This window comes from Saccopteryx bilineata, chromosome 2, assembly GCF_036850765.1.
Source record: "Saccopteryx bilineata isolate mSacBil1 chromosome 2, mSacBil1_pri_phased_curated, whole genome shotgun sequence".
Lineage (NCBI taxonomy): Eukaryota > Metazoa > Chordata > Mammalia > Chiroptera > Emballonuridae > Saccopteryx > Saccopteryx bilineata.
This window is the reverse complement of record NC_089491.1, coordinates 251,769,155-251,795,656: the sequence shown is the minus strand read 5'-3', so window position 1 is coordinate 251,795,656 and position 26,502 is coordinate 251,769,155. Positions and strand designations below refer to the sequence as shown.

Below are 26,502 nucleotides of genomic sequence, written 5' to 3'. Positions count from 1 at the left end.
GGCAGGAGGACACCAGGTCATCACTCACACAGAGGTAGAGAAGGAGTTTCACCAGAGAAGCCAGAACATATTTAGAAGGATGGGGTTGGGTTCAAGGAAGACTACGTTATTGGGGCAGGAGCTTGAGACCTCGCACTGATCACTGTTCTGACCTCCAGCTTCCCAGACAGGAAATGTAGGACCGAGGTCAACAGGGACTTAGGGAAGCTGATTTGGTGAAAGATTTCAACCCCCTCACTCAGTGACTCAGTCACCGTGCAGTCATTGGTCTGTGTGAGGTCCCAGCATCAGCTTCTTTCAACATCTCCCCCAGGGGACATGAGGGTGACACTGGGGCAGGAGAGGAGAGGGAGCTTATTTGCATGAAGCACTTCCTCCTCCAAATGGGTCCAGGAGGCATGAAAAGCCCAGAAGACACCACCCTGCTTCTCAGGAGCCTGAGAGATTGTGTCCTGTGAGTGTCCCCGCCATGTCCTGGACGGTGCTTCTGCTCGGGTTCCTCGCTTAGAGCTCAGGTCAGGGGAAGGGTCACTCTGCATCCTTCAGGAGCAAACAAAAGCTGGGTCTCAGGGTGACCTTTTTCTCTCATTATACTTGTCTTTTTTCTGTTTATTTTAGGAGTGGCTTCTCAGACTGGTGACTCAGGAGCCATCACTGTCAGTGTCTTCAGGAGGGATGGTCATATTCCTCTACGGTCTTAGCTCTGGGTCACTCTCTTGTGGTCACTATCCCAGCTGGATCCAGCAGACCCCAGGGAAGGCTCCCCGCATGCTCATCTACTACACAAACAGCCGGCCCTCGGGGTCCCTTGTCGGTTCACTGGATCCATCTCTGGGAAAAAGCCGCCCTCATTATCACGGAGGTCCATTCTGAGGAAGAGGCTGACTATTACTTTAATCTGTACATGGGTAGTGGAATTTACACCATGATGTAAAGCCACAGAGAAGTGTAACTAAAACCTCCTCATGTGCACAGAATGGCTCAGCCTCAGTAGCAGAATTAAAGAGACAGGTTAAAAATGCTCAAGATACTATGGTGAACAGCTCCTGGTCCTGTTCTCCCCCCTCCCCTGTGGCTCAGCACCATGTGCCTTCTCCCAGTCTCTCCCAGGCATCCATTCCTCCTCAGTGATGCCTGCAACACTGGGCTTCTCTCTGCCCTCTCCCTACAGAATAAAAGGTGGGAGCTGAGCTACAAATATTTTAACCTACAGTGATACTCAGAGAACCCTCTGCTTCCGTAGACTCTCCTCATTCAAAGAGCAGTAACAGACATGCTCTTGCTCATTGATCTGAGCCTGCAGACACATGAATATTTCATTAGCATTGAAATAGCAGTGTTACAGGGACGTGACTGTGTGTGTGTGTGTGCGCGCGCACGCAGAAGAACCTGGTTTAACAGGCTCTCCATGAGATGTTTTTATTTATTTATTTATTTGAGCATTTAAGTTTGAGAAATACCGCTAGGTTTTTACTATGAAATCCACATACTCTCAGTTCATGAGAACCACCAGGTGCTGCTGTGGAACTTCTCAGAACACTTGAAACTTCAATAGGTCAAATTAAATGAACCCTGAGCAGTTGTCCCTCACCCTGCCTAAAATCTTATAGCAGCTGTCTCTTCCTATACAGTGGACCCACACACAGCCTGCCCTGGCTCATCCCCTGACAGTGCTGCTCTCAGGGCTGAGGACCTGGGGAGTGGAAGGGATTGCATAACAGGCTTCGATTTGCATAATGAAATCCTCAAACACACCCCTTCACAGCAAGCTCAGGAGAAGATAAAGAGGCATCAGAGAGTCCAGTCCCAGCTCAGAGACAGAGAGTCCTTACGCCATCTGCACCATGGCCTTGACTCTCGTCTTCCTCTTCTTGCTCACTGAGTACAGATGTCACACACCAGCCTTTGGAGAGTTCCCCCTGCTTGTATTCCTTATTCCTGACATGGGTCTGATTTGGTTTCAGGGTGCAGTTCTCAGGCTGTGGTGACTCAGGAGCCCTCACTGACAGTGTCCCCAGGAGGGATTGTCACTCTCACCTGTGTCTCCAGCACTGGAGCCGACACTTCTGCAAAACTCTGGACAAACCCCCAGGACACTGATACATAATACAAACAATAAATCCTCCTGGACCCCTGCCCGGTTCTCAGGCTCCATCATTGGGGGCAAAGCTGCCTTGACCTTCTGGGAGCCCAGCCCGAGGACAACACTGAGTACGACTGCTGGCCGGAGTACAGTGGTGCTCGGCACGTGAGAGACCGAGATGGGGAACCAGGACAGAGCCCTCCCTGGTGCTTGTTGTAAGAGGATCGTGTGGTCAGACACACCAGCTCTCAAGTAGCCTAAGTGAGGACCATCCATTGAAAAGTGAAGTAAAGAGTAGAAACTATTTCATATAAAGTGGAAGAAAAATGATTTGGAAGAAACTGGTTTAGGAAAAGCAAGATCCAATTATTTCATAATCCAGAGGGAACAGTATCAACTGGATCAAGTCTAAGGGCTGGGGTCACAGCCATTTTCTCCAGAAAAGAGTATCACCCATGATATAGTTTGGTGTCTAAGTGCAAAGAGAAGAAACACTTAATTTGTATATTACCAAAATTTATTTTATTGGTTGCATTCAATGCAATATATATGTTTTGTCTAAATTAAACATGTATTAAAAATTATCAAGTTCTCAATAATGGTTCTTTATGCCAAACCTTTGTTGAGATCAATATATGATATTATAACCACAATCAATCAATACAACTATATTTCTGAAATTGAATGCATTCTTTCATTTTTATTCTCAGTATTCTACAACTGTGATAAAAACTTATGCTGATATTTCTGCATTTTATATACTGTTCTTGTCATAAGCTTAATATAAGTAACTTCCCACTTATTAAAAGTACATATATTTTATTGTGACACTTTAGTTGTTTATTGATTGCTTTCTCATATGTGCCTTTACAGGAGGGCTGCAACAGAGCGAGTGACCCCTTGCTCGAGCCAGCGACCTTGGGTCCAAACTGGTGAGCTTTTTGCTCAAACCAGATGAGCCCACGCTCAAGCTGGCAACCTCGGGGTCTCGAACCTGGGTCCTCTGCATCCCAGTCCGATGCTCTATCCACTGCGCCACAGCCTGGTTAAAAGTACATATATTTTAATAGCTACTGAATATTGTTTTGAATTCTGCTTTGATACAATAAGATTTAGGCAATTTCAAAACTTTACAAGTCATAAAGAGGTGACTTTTTATAATTAATCTTGTTATCAAAAAGCACTCCTGGTCATTTTTGTGGATTTTGTGAAATCAGGGGGAGATGCCTGGTATTTTCAACAGGAAGCCTCAAGTACATTTTTCCTAATCTTAAACAAAATATAAAAATAAGGAGTTAGCAGCTCCACATCATAGATGGAAGCAAAATACATTAAACACATGAGATAATTCAAATCAAACCACGCCACTCTTTAAAGAACACATTATTGTAAAGTAACTAAATCCACAAATCTGTGGGTGTTCGTAGAGGCACATAGTCCAAATAAGTTTTTGAAAAGTTTTATTAAAGGAGGAAATTTATTAAATATCCCAGCCACATATGGCTGACACAGGGCAACAGACCCAAATTGTGCAGACCCCCAAAACAGTTCAGGGGCTGTTTATATCCTCCTGATTATACATGGGAGGGGAGAAAGCCTGACATCATGGCATAAGTTTATACCTTTTGTTTAGAGATACATACATTAACTACATGCTTTCAGGAGGGGAGGGGTAGTTTCCATGGAGACAGATGCCTGTAAATGGTTCATCAGTATAAGAAAAGATTTTAATTTAATCTTTTTCTTCCTGTACCTGGCTAGCTATTCACCCCTCCTCCCATAGGTATGGGGGAAGGTCAGGGAATCCAAGTCTCCTTCCTCTTCTGCATTTACAACACAATGCCATTGGCCATCTTAGTTTTGATGCTAATCACACAAGCATAGAAATCACACTTACAAAATCTTTCTGCACGCCTAGCCCCAAATTAATAAAATGTTCCTTAAACTTCCTAAAATATTAATATTAATTCTGTAGCTTTTGGCACTTTACAACAACATCAGATTGGTGTCTCTCAAACTCTAATGTGCACAAAGATCATCTGAGGATCTTGTAAATCGTGGATTTTGATCTAGTGGAACTGAAGAGAGGGCAGAGATTCTACATTTCTAAAAGCCACTTGGCCTGCAAAATCCATGTATATGTTTTAATAACACCAAACCCACAGAAATAGTGTATAATAGAAAAAAGAATCTCAGGCAGACAAGAGCCTAAAAGAAATCTGACATAGAGAACTAATGAGTTTATATTATAAAAATCCCCATGCATACAGGTACCAGAGAGAACAGATGCCAAGCTAGGAGAGGTTCTTTTATTTCAGAACAGACACAAAAGCAAACAAAAGAACAAAAGGACCTCTTCTGGTCCTGAGCTCCCCTCCAGCTCTTGCCCATCTTCCCTGTAGCTTCCCCTCCAGTCTTCCCTAAGGGGCAGACCCTTGTCCACTAGAGTCAGACTCCCCTTCTCAATTCATGGGTCTCTCTCCCTTTCCTCCCCTGCCCCCCCTCCCTTGTCCACTCCTCAGCTAATGACCAAGGCTGTGATTTCAGGGAAGACCTTGTCATCTTCCCAGATCTTTACCACTTGGACTTGACCCTCCTCATACGCACTTCCCTTTCTGAACGTCTCTAACCCCTTAGCTCTGAAGACCCTAATCCTGCTGATTCTCTTTTTCACCTCATTTAGTACCTTCTCCCACTTCCCGGGCTTCTTTTCACTTAACAGTGAACCCAGAGAATCAGAGAAACACGTTGGTTCATCCTCCCGAACACTCCCACTCCGTCCCCGTGCTGATCCAGTGAGGAATCAAGTAGGAAGAGGGAAACCCGGGCGGTGAGCAGCCTGGAAAGGGGGTTGGTGGCTGAACACGTCACCGGGAAAGCAGACACCGTCTCCCTGCAGCTTTGTGCTCACAGCAGCTGTCTCCTACTGGGGTCCCCGTGAGTCCCTGACCACATGGCCTCCCCTTATCCACACAGCCCCAGCTCAAGAGAATGGCTGAGCTCAGTGTCAGCGGAGCTCTGAGAGAAATATCTCAGTGTAGTCCTCTAGATTCTGGATCAAGACTAAACTACACAACACTAAGAAATTAAAAGAAAAATAAATTCTGAAATGCTACTGTGCCCTGGTGAGACCAAGCACCTGACCCTGGAACAGTCAACTACGTATGTGGCAAGGCATCCCCATTACTGCGTGTGTCCCAAGGAACCTGACCTCAGAGCAGGAGAATCCGAGACCTTAGCTCCTCTACTCAACAGAGACGTCTAATAGCTCTGAACTGAGTAGAAGGAGAGGCATCAATTCAGTCAGGCCTCCCCTTCCCCAAGTTCCTCCATCCAGGTTCTGCTCGGGCATTACAGGCACTTCATCTGATACTGAGGGAACTAAAAGCTCCAGGCCAGAGGGAAGGGGGCTGTAAATAGGGACAGCCCTGCATTGTCCATTGATGATATTCTCACTACGGGCACTAGAGGGGGCTGTGGGCCCGTTCCTGGGAAAGCAGGCTCATCTGTGAAATGGTCCTAATGCCAGGGAGCCCCACTAACACATGGTCACTGACATGGAACAGATGATTAGCTGTGACCAAGACACACTGCTGAGTGTTTCTGGGAGGGAAGCTCATTTGCATGGCAGCCCCCCCCCACACACAGTGGTAGGAGCTTTAAGGAGAGCTGTGCTTGTTACTCTGTGGGTTTCCTGAGAGAACAGGACTAAGGCTTCTGCATCATGGTCTGGGCTCCCGTCCTGCTCACACTTCTGGTTCACTGCACAGGTGGGGGTTCTCTCTGGGCTGGGGTGTGGGGGAACTGAGAGAGGCCATACTGTATTTTCATTACACCGTCCCTGTTCCTGACCTTTGGTCTTTTACCTGTTTTCAGGGGTCATTTCCAAGGCTGTCATGACTCCGGAAGCTTCACTGTTCACAAATCCTGAGAGAAGGGTCACACTCACCTGCAGCTCCAGTGCTGGGGCCGTCACCACTAGTAACTATGCCTCATGGGTCCAACAGAAGCCCTACCAGGTACCCTGGGTTTTAATAGTTGGTACCAGCAACTGGGTGCCAGGGATTCCAGCTCGCTTCTCTGGCTCCCTGCTTGGAAACAAGGCCGCCGTCACCATTATGGGCGCCCAGCCCGAGGATGAGGCTGAGTACTACTGTGCTCTGTGGTTCAGCAACCATTTCCACAGTGCCAGATGCAGGTGAGGAAGAGAGACAAAAACCTCAGGTTCAGTGCACCCTCTGCCCAAAAGAATATCTCCTTCCGGGGTGCAAAGCTGAACACAGGCCTAGGGAATTTGTCTTCCATGTAAGAATGATGAAATCTTCAGGGGCTAAAAGCAGACTGCTGTTAATAACCACTGAGAAAGTCCCCAATGTACACACCTCCTGGTGTTCTTGCTCTTGTGTGACCCTCCCTTGAGTGTGGGATGTCTGAGTTTAACCAGAGACTGTTAAAGACATGGGCTAAACTACTAACAGAAATACACGAGCCTATGAGTGACCATCATTTATTGCTGATGGGAATGCCAAATGCTGTCTGCTCCTTTGGAAGACAGCCTGGAAGATTTCTTTAAAAGTTCAGCATATTCATAACATAAGATGCAGCAATCATATCAGGTATTTATCCACATGAGGTGGAAAGATGTGTTCACACCAGAAACTGCACTTACATGCTGCTAGCAACTTTATTCATAATTGTTATTTTTGGAATCAAAGAAAATACCCTATAATATCCAAATGTAGAAGCAAACTATGATAAATCCTACAATGATTTACGATTCAGTGATAAAGACAAATATGCTGTCAGGTCCAAAAAGACATGAGGGACCTTAAAATCATGTTGCTAAGTCATAGAAGCCAATCTTTAAAAAGAAAAGCAGAATTACTACAGAATCCCCAAAACATGAATTTCTAGAAAAGAGAAAATATACAGAGAGTGAAGAGATCACCAGTTGCAAAGAGGTCAGAGGCATGGAAAGAGTTATGGATAATGGAGAAAGGGGGACTTCTACGGTGGTGAAACTGTTCTTCACACTTGGTCTGTCCCCCAAACCTGAGAAGCGATACAACTATTCTCTATGTCCTGCAGGAGTCCCTTGCATCAGTGAATTACTTCATTGATTGTGTCCCACTTATGCCTTGATGGACACAGGTATGGGCTTCCCAGATCTCACTTTTAAAAAGCACCTTTTGTCCTGGCCGTGCAGCTCAGTTGGTTGGAGTGTTGTTCTGATACATCAAGGCTGCACGTCCCATTCCCTGTCAAGACTCATACGAGAATCATAGTTCTTGCACATAATTTATTAGATTTATGTTTAAGTACTTCATGTTGCTGGTATTGTAAATGGCATTTATTTACTTTAAATTTTAATTGTTCCTTATCATTGCATACACTTTGTAGTGATTGACAAAATAACAGTTGGCTTTTATATATTTACTTTGCACACTGTAAATGCACTACACTCACACAAATCCTTGGAATCTTTCCTCCAGATTCTGTGTGTTTTTGTTTGTTTGTTTGTCTGGAGTCTGTATCCCCTTCCAATTCAGGTACTTTTTATTTCTTTTTAGTGCTTGAGTGCATTAGCAAATTGCCCGTACAACATTGAACAGAGAGATGAGAGAGGACAGCATTTACCTTACTCTCCATCTCAGGGGGGAATGTGTATCTGTATTAACCAGGTAGTGTTCCCTAAAGGAAACTATCAGAAGGAATCTTTGCCCTATTCTATTTTTCATTAGCATAATGAATCTCAGCTGAACCTGGAAATTTAATATACATACCTTCAGATTAAAATTAGTCAAAGGCAGAGGCACACGGGCAGGGTCCAGAAGAATTTCAAGTGTGAGTTTCCCATTGTCTTCTCCCAGGGGAGTAACTCAGAGACAATGCTAACTGCCCTGGCACCAACGTGTCACACTCTGCATGGATTACTGCCACCCAGGAAAGTTCACCCAGCTCCGTGTCTGAAGTTATTGGAGGCAGGGGGAGGGGTCGTTGAGGGTAGAGTCCATGTAGACTTTGCTGGGCACTCACACAGCTGACTTTAGTCTCCCCCACATTGGCGGTAAAACACTAAAACCTCAATAATTGGTCATTTTGTTTTTTAAAATTCTCAAAAGTAAATTATTTAAACATACATTATTTAAAATAATTGTGACTTAAAAGAGCTGTGTGTTTGGCCCTGGCTAGTTGGCTCAGTGGTGGAGCATCGGCCAATGTGTGGACGTCGCGGTTTTGATTCCCAGCCAGTGCACATAAGAGAAGTGCCCATTTACTTCTCCACATTTCCCGCTCTCCTTTCTCTCTCTCTCTCTCTCTCTCTCTCTCTCTCTTTGCCTCCTGCAGCCAAGGTTCTACTGGCACAAAGTTGGCCAAGGTGCAGAGGATGGCTCCATGGTCTCTGCCTCAACTACTAGAATGGCTCCAGTTGCAATGGCTCAACACCTCAGATGGGCAGAGCATCAGCCGTAGTGGGTTTGCCTGGTGGATCCTGGTCAGGCACATGTGGGAATCTGTTTTTCTGCTTCCCGCTTCTCACTTCTGAAAAATAAAATAAAATAAATAAAAAAAAACAGCTATGTGTTCAATGGAAAACTCAAACTAAATAATTTCATAGAATCACTTGGTCATGAAATAATTCTTTTAGTCATTCAAAATACTCAAATAAGAAATGGAGGACAGGCCCTGGATGGGTAGCTCAGTTGGTAAGAGAGTCATCCTGATGTGCTGAGATTGAGACTCAATCCTCTCTCAGGGCACATACAAGACTCAAGGAATGACGGCATAAATAAGTTGAACAACATGACAATATTTCTCTCTATATATTTCTCTCTGTGTGTCTCTCTCTCTTTCTCCCCATCTCTATCTCTCCCTCCCTTCTCCTCTCTCTAAAAATCAGTAAAAAATAACTAAGGCTGTGTAACACTAAAACTGACACTGGGGTGGGATTTCGACAACTAGAAAATAAGTACGAACAGAAATGATCAGGAAGAGACAGGCTATGAATGTGAAATACCCCGAAGAAATACAGTGGCAATGTCAAATAATTATTGATAAATCAATAATTATTTGTTAGGAGTCCACACACCCTCCTGCACACAAGTGCCACTAGGTGGCGCTATGGATCTTCTCAGAACACTTGAAACTCAAGTGGGTCATATTTAATGGTCCCTAAACAGTTGACCCCTGACCTGTATAAATTCTTAGAGCAGCTGTTCCCTCCCACAAAGTAGATCACACACAGCCAGCCCTGGCTCACCCCCTGACAGTGTAGCTGCTCTCAGGGCTGAGGACCTGGGTAGAGGAAGGGAGTGCATAATGGGCTCAGATTTGCATAATGCAATCCTCAAACACACCCCTTCACAGCAAACTCAGTAGAAGATAAAGAGGCATCAGAGAGTCCAGCCCCAGCTCAGAGACAGAGAGTCCTTCCATTGCCTGCACCATGGTCTGGACCCTCCTCCTCCTTCTCCTCCTCCTCCTCCTCCTTCTCCTCCTCCTCCTCCTCCTCTTCCTCCTCCTCCTCCTCCTCTCTCACTGCCCTGGTGAATACAGACGTCGCACACCAGCCTTTGGAGGGAATTTCTGCTTGTGTTCTTTATTCCTGACATGTGTCTACTTTGGTTTCAGGGTGCAGTTCTCAGGCTGTGGTGACTCAGGAGCCCTCTATGTCTGTGTCCCCAAGAGGGACAGTCACTCTCACCTGTGGCTCCAGCACTGGAGATGTCACCAATGGTCACTATCCATACTGGTTCCAGCAGAAGTCTGGCGAAGCCCCCAGGACACTGATTTATAATACAAACAATAAACCCTCCTGGACCCCTCAGCGTTTCTCAGGCTCCATCATCGGGGGCAAAGCTGCCCTGACAATCTCGGGGTCCCAGCCCAAGGACAAGGCTGAGTACCACTGCTGGCTGGTGTCCAGTGAGCTTGGCACAGTGAGAGACCGAGATGGGGAACCAGAACATAAACCACCCTGGTGTAGTGACATCAGAAAGATGCAACTGCAAAAATCAGAAATCCCTTACAGAAGGGATGGAAGGTAAAAAATAACAGTAATAAAACAGGGGGAAAGCTGGAAGATGAGTTCTAAAACCAGCAGGGGGAGCTGGTGGACTGTGCCTGAGAGCTCAGGGTTCTGGGTCAGGCAGACATAGAAAACACTCTACTGGCTCTTGCACACTTGAGTAGGCAGTGTCCTCACTGAAGTGTGACTTTCCTGCACCTGGTCCCCAATAGCCACATGAGCACTTGGCCCAACCCACACACTTGCCACATACCTAATCTTCCTTTCACGGAGTTACTGTCTTTCTTGATCTACAGCCAAATGCAGATAAACAACCTCATAACAAAAAGTAAATTTGATTGAAAAAAAATGTGACCTCCAGTGCTACCTGGCATCAATAGGAGACACCAGGGGAGGGACTGTCTCAATGTCAACAAGTCTCAATAAGTAGAGCTCTGGGCTCTCTGTCATGGCCGGAGTTCCTATACTCCCCTCCTCACTCCCTGCACAGGGAGTTCCTTTAGTGGACCATGAAAGGACGTGGGGGGACATTAGCACTGCCTTTTGCTCCTGCCGTCTGGGCCCAGCTGGTGAGTCGTCCCATATGTTCTGCTACCTTCTAACCTTGCTCCCTAGGTCCTGGGTCAGACGGTGCTGTCTAAACCAGAAAGAGAGAGAGAGGTGGATGAGATGATGTAAGATAAACTGTTGTTTTCATTCTGGCAAATTAAAGGAGCTTAACACACCAGGAACTAAAAGAAAATTACCTGCCCCCAAAATATCACTTATGATAATAGTGAATAGTTGCACAAATGACTCAACATATGACCAAGAACAATCCATATCATATCAAGAAAACTTCTCTTTTTCCCTCAGGAAGGACTAGGCCAAGATAGGATAAATGCGCCCTCCCTGGGTGATGGTGGCCCTGGAATCTGGGGGGAGCAGATGTGAGGAGGCGGGGTCAGCCCATAGCCACTGTTCTCTCAGAGATGAAGGCACCGCCCAGTGGAAGCTCCTCTGGGTCAGACAGTGTCCTGCAGGACCCACAGGGGGCACTGCTCTGTTTCCTGCAGGAGAGGGGAATTCCCTCTGCCCATGCCCCACCCTGGGTGTTTCTCTCAAATTCAGAGTATCAATAACTCCTAATTCCACCAGAATTAGTTGGCTTCTAATTCTCACCAGATCTTCCCCACAGGAAATATTAATTGACCGCAGGGCCTGGAGAATGCCTGTGATGGTATGAGGAGCGGCCGACCTCAGGGGTCCCTGCTGCACAAGGGTCTTCATGGTGGACTGTGTCCCAAGTGCATTAGCCCTTCATCTGCTTCATGTCGGCTGTTATTACTCTGTTATTTCTCATTTAATTTAGTTTTTTATATTGACTTATGGAAACTTAGAGTTTGCATTTTCAGCTTTGTAATTCCTTTTTTTGAGTGTAAATAGCCTTCATTTCAAAGTTTGATATTAAATTTTCTATATTTCTATATACTATCACCTATATGCTTGTGTAATAAGAAAATAATTTACTATAATTTTGTTCTATTTTATGTGTTGTGGCTCAAACACACATGAAGAAAAAAGAATGAATCATGCAAGTTTTAATATATAGAGGATTGGCTAGTGATTCCAAAAGAAATAGCATAAATCATAGTTTCATTTCACACTGTGATGAATGCCCATCATGTGTGCTATCGTCTGCAATCACTGGAGACATTTTATTCCCTGCTCATCACCTCACATCCCAAATCCCTTGTTCTTCCTTCCCAATCCTCTGCTCCACTGCAGAGTGTGAAGAGAAAGGAGGTTTTGCCTGACCCCTGGTGACACACTAAATAGAGCTGATAAGGAACACTGATGTTGCCATTTGCAAAAACCTAAGAAGTTGTAGGCTTGAACAGGAGGTCACTGGCTTGAGGGTGGAATTGTGGACACAATCCCAAGGTCGCTGGCTTGAGCCCAAGATTGCCTTGAGCAAAGGGTCACTGGCTCAGCTTGAGCAAAGGTTTCTGCTACAGTCCCTGGTCAAGGCAAGGAGTTGATACTTCTCTGTGTCTCTCCATCTCTCTACTTCTCCCTTCCTGTCACTTCCTCTCTCTCTCTCTCTCTCTTTCTAGCTGAAAAAAAGAGTTTTAAAATGTTCTGTGATGTTCACAGCAACTTGTGTACACACAGTGTTGTTCTCATTTCTGATAATGACATACATGTTCCCACTTGTTTTTCAGATGTTAATAACTATCGCATAATTTCATGTTGCCACTGTGACAATCTCAGTTCAAACCTACATTTAATTTAAAAGTACTCCACAGGATCGATGTTTTCTGAGAACAAAGAGAAACTGCCACCTCTCCTGACAGTTATACTCTGTGGCAGCACTGCCATCCCTGGTCCCCGATCACTAATACTGGGTCAGGGTCCAGGACAGAGTCAGGGGAAACCGCTTTCCTTCTGAACCCAGACACAAACTGTGTGAATTCTCAGAGGACTCACTGCTGGGGGGAGGAGGGATTTCTAATATCCTCAGAAGACAGTATGGATTTCACTGAGGAAGGAAGAAAAGTTCGCAGGGACGGGGTTCAATGTGGTATGAACTAGATTGCTGGGACCAAGAGGGAGAGAACACACACATCTCATTCCCCTGCCTTCCGATCTTCTAGGGATGATACTTAGGACTGAGGTCCCCAAGGCCATCAGGGAGCTGACTTGGTGAAAGACCTCAACCCACCTCACTAAGTGTCTCAGTCACTGTGCAGTCACTGGTCTCTTTCAAGATCTCCCCTGGAGATATCAGGGTGACCCTGGGGCAGGAGGAGAGAGGAAGCTGATTTGCATGAAGCACCATCTCCTCCTCATGGGTCTGGGAGGCATGAAAAGGCCCCAAGGACACCTCTCTGCAGTGCAGGAGGTGAGGAGGCCACATCCTCTGTGTCGCACCATGGCCTGGACTGTCCTTCTTCTCCAGCTCCTGGCTTACAGCTCAGGTCAGGGGAAGGGACTCTGCATCCTTAGGGGACACATAGAAGCCGGGTCACAAGGTGACTTTTGTTTGTCATAACACGTCTTTTTCCTGTTGGTTTTAGGTGTGGCTTCTCAGACTGTGGTGTCCCAGGAGTCATCACTGTCAGTGTCTTCAGGAGGGACAGTCACACTCACCTGTGGCCTCAGCTCTGGATCAGTCACTACTAGTAATTACCCCAGCTGGTACCAGCAGACCCCAGGGAAGCCTCCCCGCATGCTCATCTACTACACAAACAGCAGGCCCTCGGGGGTCCCTGGTCGGTTCTCTGGATCCATCTCTGGGAACAAAGCCGCCCTCACCATCACGGGGGCCCAGCCTGAGGACGAGGCCGACTATCACTGTGCTCTGTACATGGGTAGTGGTGTTTACACAGTGATGGAAACCCACGGGGAAGTGCAACCAAAACCTCCTCATGTGCACAGAACGGCTCAGCTTCAGTGACAGAGGGAAGAGAGAAGGTGCAAATGGTCAACCCACTGTGGGCTCCATGACCCCACTGTCGTGTCCAGTGGCTCAGCACCATGTGCCTCCTCCAGTCCCTCCCAGGGTGTGTCCATTTCTCCTCTGTGATGCCTGGAAGAATGGGCTTCTCTCTCCCCTCTCCCTGCAGTTATAATAGGGTGAGGGCTGAGCTACAAATATTTTAACCAACAGTGATTCTCAGAGACCCATCTGCTCCCTGTAAGACTCTCCTTATTCAAAGAGCAGTAACAGCCATGCTCTTGCTCATTGACCTGACGCTGCAGACACACGGATATTTCATTAGCATTGAAATGGCAGTGTTATCGGGACCTGGTAGAAATGTGATTCCTCACTAGACCTACTGAGTCAGACACTTGTGTGCAAGAATCTGTGTTTACCAAGCTCTCTAGGAGATTATTATGAACAGTAGAGTTTGATAGGTGCCTCTATTTTTATTATTATTATTGTTCCTGATAGTTTCTGTTTAAACTCCAACTGAGGTAACTGACATTCAGGACACACTCTCTCCCAAATTCCCATTCTCATATCCAGGACCACGAAGAAACAGACTTAGACTGTCAGGTCGTCATGAAAACTGTGAGTTGCTGAGAGGAATGTCCAGAAACATACGTTCTCTGACGATGTATGTCATGGCTGGTATGAATATTCATGCTGTAGGAAGTTATCTGTTTACATCTGTCTTTCAGAAACAGTCCTACCACCCTGAGCTGACTCCCCTGGTGTCGGGAGGGGGGACACTGGGCTGGAGGTGGTGTCACTGCCTGAGCGTCCCCTAAGGCGGACTCATTGGGCTGTGGGGGGGACAAAAATGTGTGAAATCTTGGTTTATTTCTTTTTCTCATCTTCATTTAAAAAGTCGTATTTGAAAATTTTTATATTAGGCTCCACAAAAAAAATTTAATGAGAACAAAGATTCTTTTCCCATGATGGCTGAAAAGGGGTGAATGAGCAAAGAAGAGATAAGCAACATGGAATGACCTGGGAAATAGAGCTGCAATGTTCCAAAGATAAATCAGTACTTACTGTTAAATATCTGAGAGGAGTCCACACACCCTCCAGCATATTAAGGCCACCAGATGGCGCTATAGATCGTCTCAGAACACTTGAAACTCAAGTGGGTCATATTTAATGGACCCTGAACAGTTAGTTTCCCCCGGGCTGTGTAAATTCTTATGCAGTTGTTTTCTCCCACAGGGTAGACACACACACAGCCAGCCCTGGCTCACCCCTGACAGTGAAGCTGCTCTCAGGGCTGAGGGTCTGGGTAGTGGAAGGGAGTGGATAATAGGCTCAGATTTGCATAATGCAATCCTCAAACACACCCCTTCACAGCAAGCTCAGTAGAAGACAAAGAGGCGTCAGAGAGTCCAGCCTCAGCTCAGGGACAGAGAGTCCTTCTGCCATCTGCACCACGGCCTGGACCCTCTTCCTCCTCCTGGCTCACTGCCCTGGTGAATACAGACGCCACACACCAGCCTTTGGAGGGATCCTCTGCTTGTGCTCCTTATTCCTGACATGTGTTGGTTTTTCATTTCAGGGTGTAGTTCTCAGGGTGTGATGACTCAGGAGCCCTCTATAACTGTGTCCCCAGGAGGGACAGTGACTCTCACCTGTGGCTTCAACAGTGGAATGGTCACAAGTGGTCACTATACATATTGGTTACCCTGGTCATACCCGTGCATTTTGTGAATCAGGAGGAGATGTCTGCCATTTTCAATGGGAAGCCTCAATATATTATTCCTGATTTTACAGAATATAGAAACATAGGAATTTAGCAGTTGCACACATGAACTGAAACCAAAAACAACTAGGATAATATATATCCAAAACCACAACCGTGTTTTCAAACGTCAGACTGGTGTCTCTCATACTCTAATGTGAACAAGGTTCATCTGAGGATATTTTAAATTGTGGATTCTGACCCAGTAGGGGTGGAGTGAGGAGAGAGATTCTGCATTTCTAAAAGCAGCCTGACTTGCAAATTAAACATATATATTTTAATACTAGAAAATCCCTAAGAATAGTGTAAAATAAAAAGTAGAATCACAGGTGGACAAGAGCCTAGGAGAATTCTCTGACATGAAGAACTCATGAGTTTGGATTATAGAAACTCCCCACCACATACGTGCACTCCGAGCTCCATGCATGTAGGTAACAGGGAGAGCAGCAGAAAACAGGGGAGAGGCTCCCCATTCTTTAACAACAGACACAAAAGCAAACAAAAGAACAAAAAGACCTCTTTCGGCCCTGAGCTCCCTCTAGCTCTTGCCCAACTTTCCTGTTGCTTCTTAAAGGAGCAGACCCTTGTCCACTTCACAATTCATGGGTGGCTCTCCCTTTCCTCCCCTGCTCCTCCTCCCTTGTCCCTTCCTCAGCTAATGACCAAGGCTGTGATTTCAGGGAAGACCTTGTCATCTTTCCAGATCTTTACCACTTGGACTTGACCCTCCTCATACGCACTTCCCTTTCTGAACGTCTCTAACCCCTTAGCTCTGAAGACCCTAATCCTGCTGATTCTCTTTTTCACCTCATTTAACACCTTCTCCTACCTCCCGGGTTTCTTTTCACTTTCCAGTGAACCCAGAGAATCAGAGAAACACGTTGGTTCATCCTCCCGAACACTTCCACTCCGTCCCCGTGCTGATCCAGTGAGGAATCAAGTAGGAAGAGGGAAAACTGGGCGGTGAGCAGCCTGGAAAGGGGGTTGGTGGCCGAACGCGTCACCGGGAAAGCAGACACCGTCTCCCTGCAGCTTTGTGCTCACAGCAGCTGTCTCCTACTGGGGTCCCCGCGAGTCCCTGACCACATGGCCTCCCCTTATCTACACAGTCCCAGCTCAAGAGAATGGCTGAGCTCAGTGTCAGCGGAGCTCTGAGAGAAATATCTCAGTGTAGTCCTCTAGACTCTGGAGCAGGACTAAACTACACAACGCTAAGAATTAAAAAGAAAAATAAAGTTTGAAATGCTACTGGGCCCTGGTGAGACCAAGCACCTGACCCTGGAACAGTCAACTACGTATATGGCAAGGCATCCATTTATTGCGTGTGTCCCAAGGAACCTGACCTCAGAGCAGGAGAATCCAAGACCTTAGCTCCTCTACTCAACAGAGACGTCTAATAGCTCTGCACTGAGTAGAAGGAGAGGCAGCAATTCAGTCAGGCCTCCCCTTCCCCAAGTTCCTCCATCCAGGTTCTGCTCAGGCATCATAGGCACTTCATCTGATACTGAGGGAACTAACAGCTCCAGGCCAGAGGGAACGGGGGCTGCAACAGGGACAGCCCTGCATTGTCCATTGGTGATATTCTCACTATGGACACTAGAGGGGGCTGTGGGCCAGTTCCTGGGAAAGCAGGCTTAGCTGTGAAATGGTCCTATTGCCATGTGGTCCCACTAACACATGGTCACTGGCATAGAACAGCTGACTAGCTGTGACCCAGAAACACTGCTGAATGTCCCTGGGAGGGGAGCTCATTTGCATGACAGCTGCCACACACACTGGTCAGAGCTATAAGAAGATCTGTGTTGGTGACTCTGTGATATTTCTTAGAGAACAGGACTGAGTTGTCTGCACCATGGCCTGGGCTCCACTGCTGCTCACACTTCTGGCTCACTGCACAGGTTGCGGGGCTCTCTGGGTTAGCCGTGTGGGGGAAGTGAGAGACGTAATACTCTACTTTCATGACCCCTGTCTCAGTTACTGACCTTTGGTCTCTCACCTCTTTTCAGGAGCCAGTTCCCAGGCTGTGGTGACTCAGGAAGCTTCACTGTCCACAACCCCTGGGGGGACAGTCACACTCACCTGTGCATCCAGTGCTGGGGCCGTCACCACTAGTAACTATGCAGCATGGGTCCAACAGAAGCCCTACCAGGTGCCCCAGGGTCTAATAGGTGGTACCAGCAACCGGGTACCAGGGGTTCCGGCCCGCTTCTCCGGCTCCCTGCTTGGAAACAAGGCCGCCCTCACCATCACAGGCGCCCAGGTCGAGGACGAGGCTGAGTACTACTGTGCTCTGTGGTTTAGCAACCATTTCCACAGTGACAGATGCAGGTGGGGAAGTGAGACAAAAACCTCGGGCTCAGTGTACCTTCTGCCCATCGATGAATATCTTCTCTTTGTGTGTAAAGCTAAACACAGGCCTAGCGAATGTGTCTGCCATGTAAGAGGGATGAAATCTTCGGGGGCCAGAACCAGACTGCTGTTAACAACCACTAAGACAACCCCCCAGTGTTCATACCTCTTGGTGTTCATGCTGTTGTGTGACCCTCCCTTGAGTGTGGGATGTTTGAGTTTAACCAGAGACTGTTAAAGACATGGGCTAAACTACTAACAGAAATACACGAGCCTATGAGTGACCATCATTTATTGCTGATGGAAATGCCAAATGCTGTCTGCCCCTTTGGAGGCAGCCCCGAAGATTTCTTTAAAAGCTCAGCACACTCATAACAAAAGATGCAGCAATCATATCAGGTATTTATCCACATGAGGTGGAAAGATGTGTCCACACCAGAAACTGCACATACATGCTGCTAGCAACTTTATTCATAACTGTTATTTTTGGAATCAAAGAAAATACCCTATTAATATCCAAATGTAGAAGCAAACAATGATAATACCTACAATGATTTACGATTCAATGATAAAGACAAATATGCTGGCAGGCCCCAAAAGACATGAGGGTCCTTAAAATCATGTTGATATTTGATAGAAGCCAATTTTTATTTATTTATTTATTTATTTTTACATAGGCAGAGATAGACAGGGACAGACAGACGGGAACGGAGAGAGAGATGAGAAGCATCAATCATTAGGTTTTCGTTGCACGTTGCGACTTCTTAGTTGTTTATTGATTGCTCTCTCATATGTGCCTTGACCGCGGGCCTTCAGCAGACCGAGTAACCCCTTGCTGGAGCCAGCGACCTTGGGTCCAAGCTGGTGAGCTTTTTGCTCAAGCCAGATGAGCCCGCGCTCAAGCTGGCAACCTCGGGGTCTCGAACCTGGGTCCTTCCGCATCCCAGTCCGACGCTCCATCCACCGCGCCACCACCTGGTCAGGCAGAAGCCAATTTTTAAAATCAAAAACAGAGTGACTATAGAATCACAAAAACATGACATTCTAGAAAAGGGAAATTATACAGAGAGTGAGGAGATCACCAGTTTTGAGGAGGTCAGAGGTATAGAAAGAGTTATGGATAATGGAGAAAGGGGGATTTCTACGGTGGTAAAACTATTGTTCACACTTTGTCCCCAAACCGGAGAAGCAATAAAACTATTCTCTATGTCCTGCAGGAGTCCCTTGCATCAGTGAATTACTTCATTGATTGTGTCCCACTTATGCCTTGATGAACACAGGTATGGGCTTCTCAGATCTCACTTTTAAAAAGTATCTTTTGCTCTGGCCGTGCAGCTCAGTTGGTTGGAGTGTTGTTCTGATACATCAAGGTTGCACGTTTCATTCCCTGTCAAGGCTCATCGAGAATCATAGTTCTTGCATATAATTTATTAGATTTATGTTTAAGTACTTCATGTTGCTGGTATTGTAAATGGCATTTATTTACTTTCAATTTTAATTGTTCCTTCTCATTATATAGGCTTTGTAGTGATCAACAAAATAACAATTGGCTTTTATATATTTCCTTTTACATTGTAAGTGCACTAAACTCACACAAATTCTTGCAATCATTCCTTCAGATTCTTGGGGGTTTTGTTTATTTATTTGTTTGTTTGTTTGTCTGGAGTCTGTATCCCCTTCCAATTCAAATACTTATTTCTTTTTAGTGCTTCAGTGCATTAGCCAAATTGCCCATACAACATTGAATAAGCGAGATGAGAGATGACATCATTTATCTTATTCTCCATCTTGATAGAAATGAAATTAAGCAAGACTCATGGAGACAAAATACCTCAGCATGCAACTTGAATAACTTCTGCAGAAGGGCATGCTGCCACTATTGAAAGCCAGCCAGCAAGCAGGTGAGCAGAGGGCAAATTCTGTTTTTATCCCTAATGCAGGCCCTCGGATGCTGGGTCTTGCTCCTTTGGATGGAGTGTTGACCATTCAATCTTATTTTTTCCTGATTGGCTAGCTTAAATGGCTTCACCAAGGTGGAAGGGAGAGATGGGGATATCATTAACTAGGTCAGGGAGTTGGGGAATAGTGGCTGACCAAAAGAAGGGGGCAGGGAGATTGTTAAACAAATTAGGTATTTCTCATTCTCTTCAGCAGACAGAGGAATATGAATGAAAGGGGGCTGGGAAGTTGGTTGAAGAAAAGATCCTGAGTTAAACATTTCCTTCAATCCCCCCTATTCTTTATACGTCTTCATTCTTTACTTCAAATTCAGTGAGCAGACGTTGGCTCTGGTCATCGGTGTTCATTAGCAGCATCTGGTTAGAGTAAGGGGGAGGGCTCTGCTTGGTTATGACCATCTTGATCAATCTTTTAATTTGGCCTCAGACACATGGGACATTGCAACATTCTATAGGAATCAAAACTCCAATAACAATTATCAAAGAGGTAAATACAGAGGTCATTAATCCTTTCCATTTTCCAAACCATTGTTCCATTAAAGCAGTGAAGGGGTCATTTACGCCTGAGTGTTTAGCTAACTCACCTGCTAGGATGGTCAGTCCTTATAAGGCTTTGGCTGTCTGGAGCTGTGTTATTGGGGATGTAGGTACAACACTGGGTTCTAATCATACCACATACCCCGCTCTTCTCTGCTAGCATCATATCTAAATCTAGTCTATTTTCCCATGCCATTCGGATGGTAGGGGCAAGTTACTGTGCTATTCCCTTCCTCTCATCTCTAATGTAGTTGACAAATCTTTGTTGATTACAATATATATAGTTTGTCCAATCTACATTCTTGTTTATAGTTACCAAGCTACCTAGTAGAATAAGGCTGATACGAATCTGGCAACTTTTTTATTGCAAGCTTTGAACTCATTTGGAACACCCTGCGGAACTCCAATATCATATATATATATATCCGGAACAAATTACCCACTGGGACTCTTGACACTTTGTTTCACTTACATTGTACAGTAAGCTGGGCTTGTGGTAAGGTGTCAAAGAACTGTAAAACTTAGTATTGGCGACGCCATTTTAAAGAGGAAAAGTCTGGCTTCTTACCCCCTCCGTTCGGTGGAAAATGGAGGGAGAAGAATGCAGAAGCTTTGTAGCTTACAAGGATGACTGGGTCATTTAGTTTAACTATGGTTCTCTGAATGAATAAAGGTTATCTGAAGAACTTCCTTTCCCTTTCAATAAGAGACAATATTTACATATCCTACACTGATTTTAACTCTTCCTCCCTTCCTGGAATCCTGAGAGTAACATATACCTCTAGGCAAAGGAATGGGAGGTAGACACTAAATGATTGGTGAATGTCTATGATATGTAATGATATCACTATTGTGTTACCTTGTTAGTTTTAATATGTAGGAATGTTTTTATAGATCCTATAAAAAATGTCATAAGCTTATTTAATGATTGATTATTGTGTCATGTTCCCCTTCCTTTTCTCCCTAACCTGTATGTGATCAGGTTTATATAACAAGCTGCAGGGCTATTTTGCACACACACAGTTTGGGTTAGCTATACCCCATGTATGTCATATGCAGCTGGCTTACTAATAAGTCTCCTAAAATTTCTTCTGTGTCCTGCCTTGGTGTCTCTACGTAAACCTGCGGAATTAAGATATGCTACTTTACAACATTTGGAAGCTCGTCCGGGATGCCGGTGTTCCGCGTCATTGGGTAGAGACACCCAGATCGGCTGGCTTCTCTGGAAGGTTGCCTGACCCCACTGGCATCTCGAGGTGAGGCACCACCTGAGACGTTCCAGGACTCCCATTTTCCTGTGGGGTTCGGACAAGTCCTCAGCAGACACCTTTGGTCCCCAAATTTGACAATTTGGCAGAGATCAAGGATTGTAAATTCTGACCTCCAGAGGTAAGTGAGGCACATCTTTTGCTTTGCTGAATTCTGTTTGGGACTAGTCAATTTGGAACTATTGCATGGGAATTGGTCATGATTTAACTCATACAATAGGCTCTCCAAGACCAAGACGTCTGTGGAGAGATTTGAGTCCTGCCTCAGGCTTTTCTGGGACACATTTGTTTGAGTGGAGACATTTGGTGGTGCTCTCAGGAAGAGACCTGAGTAAGGACTGAGTTAATCAGTCCTGTCTCAGACTTCCAGGGACACCTTTGTGCTTGTTGAGTTCTCATTTTTGCTTTTATTGTTTCTGTCTAAAACCTCTGAGTGATTGGTGTGTGAGTGGGGATCTCTGGGGCCTGAGCCTAAGTTCTGAAGGGATGAGGCTAGAGAAGCACCTGAGAGGCCCCTGACAGGGAACTGCTTCCTTTGTCTGTTGAACTGTGTGCCTAAAAGTCAAGTGTAAATGTAAATAGTAAATGGTCTGTTTTGTAAGTTCTCTTTGTTTGTCAGGAAAATCTCTGGTATAATTGGAAATGCCAGCTTTAATATTAAAAATATAAAATGAGGCCCTGGCCGGTTAGCTCAGTGGTAGAGCGTCAGCCTGGTGTGCTGGAGTCCTGGGTTCGATTCCCGGCCAGGGCACACAAGAGAAGCGCCCATCTGCTTCTCCACCCCCCCTTTCCTCTCTGTCTCTCTCTTCCCTTCCCGCAGCCAAGGCTCCATTGGAGCAAAGTTTGCCCGGGCACTAAGGATGGCTCTGTGGCCTCTGCCTCAGGCACTAGAATGGCTCTGATTGCGGCAGAGCTACGCCCCAGATGGGCAGAGCATCGCCCCCTGGTGGGCATGCAGGGTGGATCCCAGTCGGGCGCATGCGGGAGTCTGTCTGACTGCCTCCCCGTTTCCAACTTCAGAAAAATACAAAAAAATAAAAAAATAAAAAAAATAAAAAATATATATAAAATGATATCATCCCTACAAATTTTTTATTTTAATTGGAATAAGTAAAGCGTTCTTATTTAAATTTCTTGATTCGTGTGATTGTATGTGATGTTTTTCTTTAATGTCTAAATGTGTCTGTTTTTAAGGCCTGAATTAAGTTCTTGCACACAAAAATTAGAAATTTCTAACTTAAAACCAGAGGGCAAAAGTGAAAGGAAATTTGTAAACTTCACATGGGTTAGTGGCTCTCCGCTGGAATCTGCAAATTAAAAAAAAAACTAGCAAAATTCATAGAAGTATTAAAATTCTTAAATGGTGATTGTCTGTACTATAGATTCTCTTTGTTCATTCGAGAAATCTCTTGTGACATTTTGTGGTATGAGCCTCTTTCCCCGGACCCACTCAATCTCTTCTTGAATCCAAGACCTCTGGCTTCAGGGCACTCTGACTTCTCCCCTCAAGAAATTCTTCTCTTCTGTTGGCTTCTGCCTTGTTCTTGTGTGATGATTGACACCTCTATAGTCAAACATCCTTTATTCTGAGTGCTAGTTAATTATCTGTCTTATCTTTCTTGCCTTTCATTGGTGTGCTGATTCCTGCATTCTCCTGGACAGTTTCAATATGGGAAGAGGGCCAGGTACACAAAAGACACTCTTAGGTTGTCTCCTAAAGCACTTTCAAGAAGCCTATGGAGATAATCGTGGGTACGGAATTAAATGGTCAAAAGGAAGACTTCGCACTCTCTGTGAATCAGAGTGGCCCACCTCCGAGGTTGGATGGCAACAGGCCGGGACTTTTAATCCCCAGGTGGTAAGGGTATTCTAGAACCTTGATGGCAAACCTATGACATGCGTGTCAGCACTGACACTGTAGCCATCTTCAATGACATGTGGCTGCATACTAGAAAAGTATGGGGCCGCATGCTGAGAAGGATGTTTCATCCTTGGCTCCTGCATGGTCAGGTGCAGTAGCCAAGGATAAAACATTTGCTGTAGTGTATACACTCTGTGTTGAAGGTCTGTAGGCCAAAACAACAGAATTCCAGCACAGAGCGTCTAGTTCTAGGACTTCCAGTTAGGCCGTTTTTCTTGAAGTGACACACCAACTGAGTTATGCTCAGTTTTTTTGTGAATTTTGACACACCAAGCTCAAAAGATTGCCCATCACTGGTCTAGAATATTGTGATCAGGTATCCAGGCTACCCTGATCAGTTCCTGTACAATGATCAATGGCTAAACTTAACAATGAACCCACCACACTGGCTAAAAGCATGCTCAATACAGAAAGGGCACTATGTCTTCCTAGTCTGGCCAGATTTATATCTAGGACAAAAAGGGGATTCAAAAAAAAGGACTAGAACTCCACTAGGAAAGAATCAGTGTGCATATTGCAAAGAGGAGAGGGCTGAGGAATGCGCTATGGGAAATGTTTCTTCAGCCTCTGGGGGCCAGGCCGGGATGTGTTGTGTGTGGAGTGGCAGGGGAAGGGTGCTGGAGTAAGGTGGTGGGGATGACTCAGGGTGGGGTGACTGGAGGAAGTATAGAGTAGAAACTAGTTTCAGATATTCAGATATCCACCTACTGACCAAAAGAAGTTTTAACCATTTGGAAGACATGGGGTAGAAATAGTATTAAAAAAAATTAGAACTTTTCTTTAGAAGAATCCTAGAGAAAGAAAGGAGAACAGGGCCAGATAGAAATGTTTGGGAAATAAACCACAGGTAAAGATCTTGTTGATTATCATTTTCTTGAAATGAATTACAGTTCCATGAAGGAGAATGAGTGATATAGGATTATTGTCAGGGAAAGGCCATGATTGGCAGAGAAAAAGAGAGAATAGCCAAGTTTTGCAGGGAGAGAAAAAAGAGTGCAGAGTGCTGAAGGAGAGGCCAATTTTGCAAAGAAAGAAGCCATATGTGCAAAAAGAAAAAGTATTTTCTATGTTAGAAATGTATATGTTATTCAGAAATCTTTTGTTTATTCTCCTTTTTATTTGCGATTTCATAACCCTGTGATGTTGAAATCTTGGTTTAAATATTAGGAAATATGTAATTATTGTTAATGATATCTTTTTATGTGGTGTATAAATGTTTAGCTTATTATCATTTTTGAAGCAGTATTGTTCAATATTAGGTCATCAAACCCAGAGTGACAAATATTACTATTAATTGGCTTAACAGTAAAATTCTCAACATAATAGGTAGAGGAGAAAATAGAAAATAAATAACTAATTCTGGTAGTAGGAAACATTTAAATTTTGAGCTCAGATTAAAAGGGCTAAAGAATGTGAACAGAATTCTGTTTCTCTTGATCTTTTTAGACATTATCTATTAGGTTGCTTAAAATTACAGCATAAATAAGGTATGTTTTCTTGGAATGTAAAAGAAATTTGTGAATAAGTAGAATATAAAATTTATTTTATGAAATATTGGTCATTTCAGTTGGTGCTTTTAACTAGATCTTTAGAATTTGAGACATAGATGTAATAAGAAATAGTTTAAATTCTTTTTTCCCAAGTGATCTATAGAATTAGAAAGCTTAGAATCCTCTTTATCAGAGAAGCCTCAGCCCTAACAGGACTGATATTAGAATCTGTACTGTACATACACTGCCCCAATTAGGACAGTAGAGACCACCTCAAAAAATATTTCTGGTTGCCTAGCTTAAGTAGGATTCTAGCACCCAGAAAAGTGAGGAAATTTTTGACACTTTCCACCAGTTTCTGTTAGCCAGGATCAGAGAAAATACTAAGAAAAAGAACCATAAATTTGTCTAAGTTATTCAGGAAATCTCAGAAAACCCCCATATCTTTCTTAAATCACAGAAAACTTACAGAGTCTGTGCCCCCCTAGACCTAGAGGTGCCAGAAGATACTAAGGCAGACAGCTTAGCCTTTATAGCCATCAGCTCTAGAAAGTAGAAAGGAAATGGATTATAAGTTTTTAAAAAGGTAGCCTCATCAGCTGCTAAAAAATAAATAAAACTAAGCATTTTGGAAGGGACATTGTTCCTCCCTCAATCAGATAACTCTGTTTGGCCCCTAAGATGGCTGGTTAGTCAAAGACAGGTAAGATTCCTGAAGGCAGGAACAACCTAAGACAGGCACAGTCGTAGAGGGGCCATTAGGAGAAGGCTTAAGAACTAACAAAGGTGAAGCCCAAACCCTCACCCCAACAATGCAGGAGCCTGCTTCACTGAAATAGTTGCCTTCATCCACTGTCAAGGGCACCAAAAGAAGGTTTTTTAGGAAATTTTAGTGATTTTAATAGAATCCTTGTTGCCAAAGGTTGATTCACAACCAATTAGAAAAAGATTTTGCCAACAGGAAAGGGATGATTAGAAAAGCCAGACTTAGAATCTATTACAGAAGGCATAATATCTGAGTGTTTAGTCTGTGCCCTAATAAATACTAAGCAAAGTAAAGAAAGTATAAAAAGAAACAGGGAGAGAGGAACTTTTCCAGGTAAAGATTTAGAAATAGATTTTACTAAAGTAATTGACAATTAGGTAGAAGCTTTTCCTACTAGAAATGAGACCACAGTAACACTTGTTAAGAAATTGCTATATGGGCCCTGGCCATTTGGCTCAGTGGTAGAGCATTGGCCTGGCGTGCAGGAGTCCCGGGTTCAATTCCCGGCCAGGGCACAAAGGAGACGCACCCATCTGCTTCTCCACCCCTCCCCCTCTCCTTCCTCTCTGTCTCTCTCTTTCCCTCCCGCAGCCAAGGCTCCATGGAGCAAAGTTGGCCCAGGCGCTGAGGATGGCTCTGTGGCCTCTGCCTCAGGCGTTAGAATGGCTCTGATTGTGGCAGAGTGACGCCCCAAGATGGGCAGAGCATTGCCCCCTGGTGGGCATGCCGGCTGGATCCCGGTTGGGTGCATGTGGGAGTCTGTCTGACTGCCTTCCTGTTTCCAGCTTCGGGGGAAAAAAAAAATTGCTATATGAAATTCTTTCCAAATTTAGCTTGCCCATTCTAATTATGGGCCTGCATTTGCATCCAAGATCTTACAGCTAGTGGGAAAGGCACTCA

The 26,502-nt window shown here is 44.9% G+C and overlaps 1 non-coding gene, 1 pseudogene and 2 gene segments (V, D, J or C); all 4 read left to right on the top strand.

The window, feature by feature from the left end:
* Positions 1-904: 904 nt before the first annotated feature.
* LOC136322476 (uncharacterized) lies at positions 905-10,753 on the top strand (annotated as a pseudogene).
* Positions 10,754-12,917: 2,164 nt separating this feature from the next.
* LOC136322475 (immunoglobulin lambda variable 8-61-like) lies at positions 12,918-13,551 on the top strand. The segment is given in 2 exon segments: positions 12,918-13,072; positions 13,172-13,551. Coding segments are annotated over 2 exon segments (531 nt in total).
* A 3,509-nt stretch (positions 13,552-17,060) lies between these two features.
* The window catches only part of LOC136325528 (Ig lambda-1 chain V regions MOPC 104E/RPC20/J558/S104-like), an 896,106-nt gene continuing 886,664 nt past the window's right edge, over positions 17,061-26,502 (top strand). The window contains 2 exon segments of the V gene segment in view: positions 17,061-17,211; positions 17,320-17,622. Coding sequence covers positions 17,166-17,211; positions 17,320-17,622 — 349 coding nt within the window.
* TRNAT-GGU (transfer RNA threonine (anticodon GGU)) lies at positions 22,101-22,176 on the top strand. The gene has a single exon. It is a non-coding gene; the product is annotated as a tRNA-Thr (tRNA).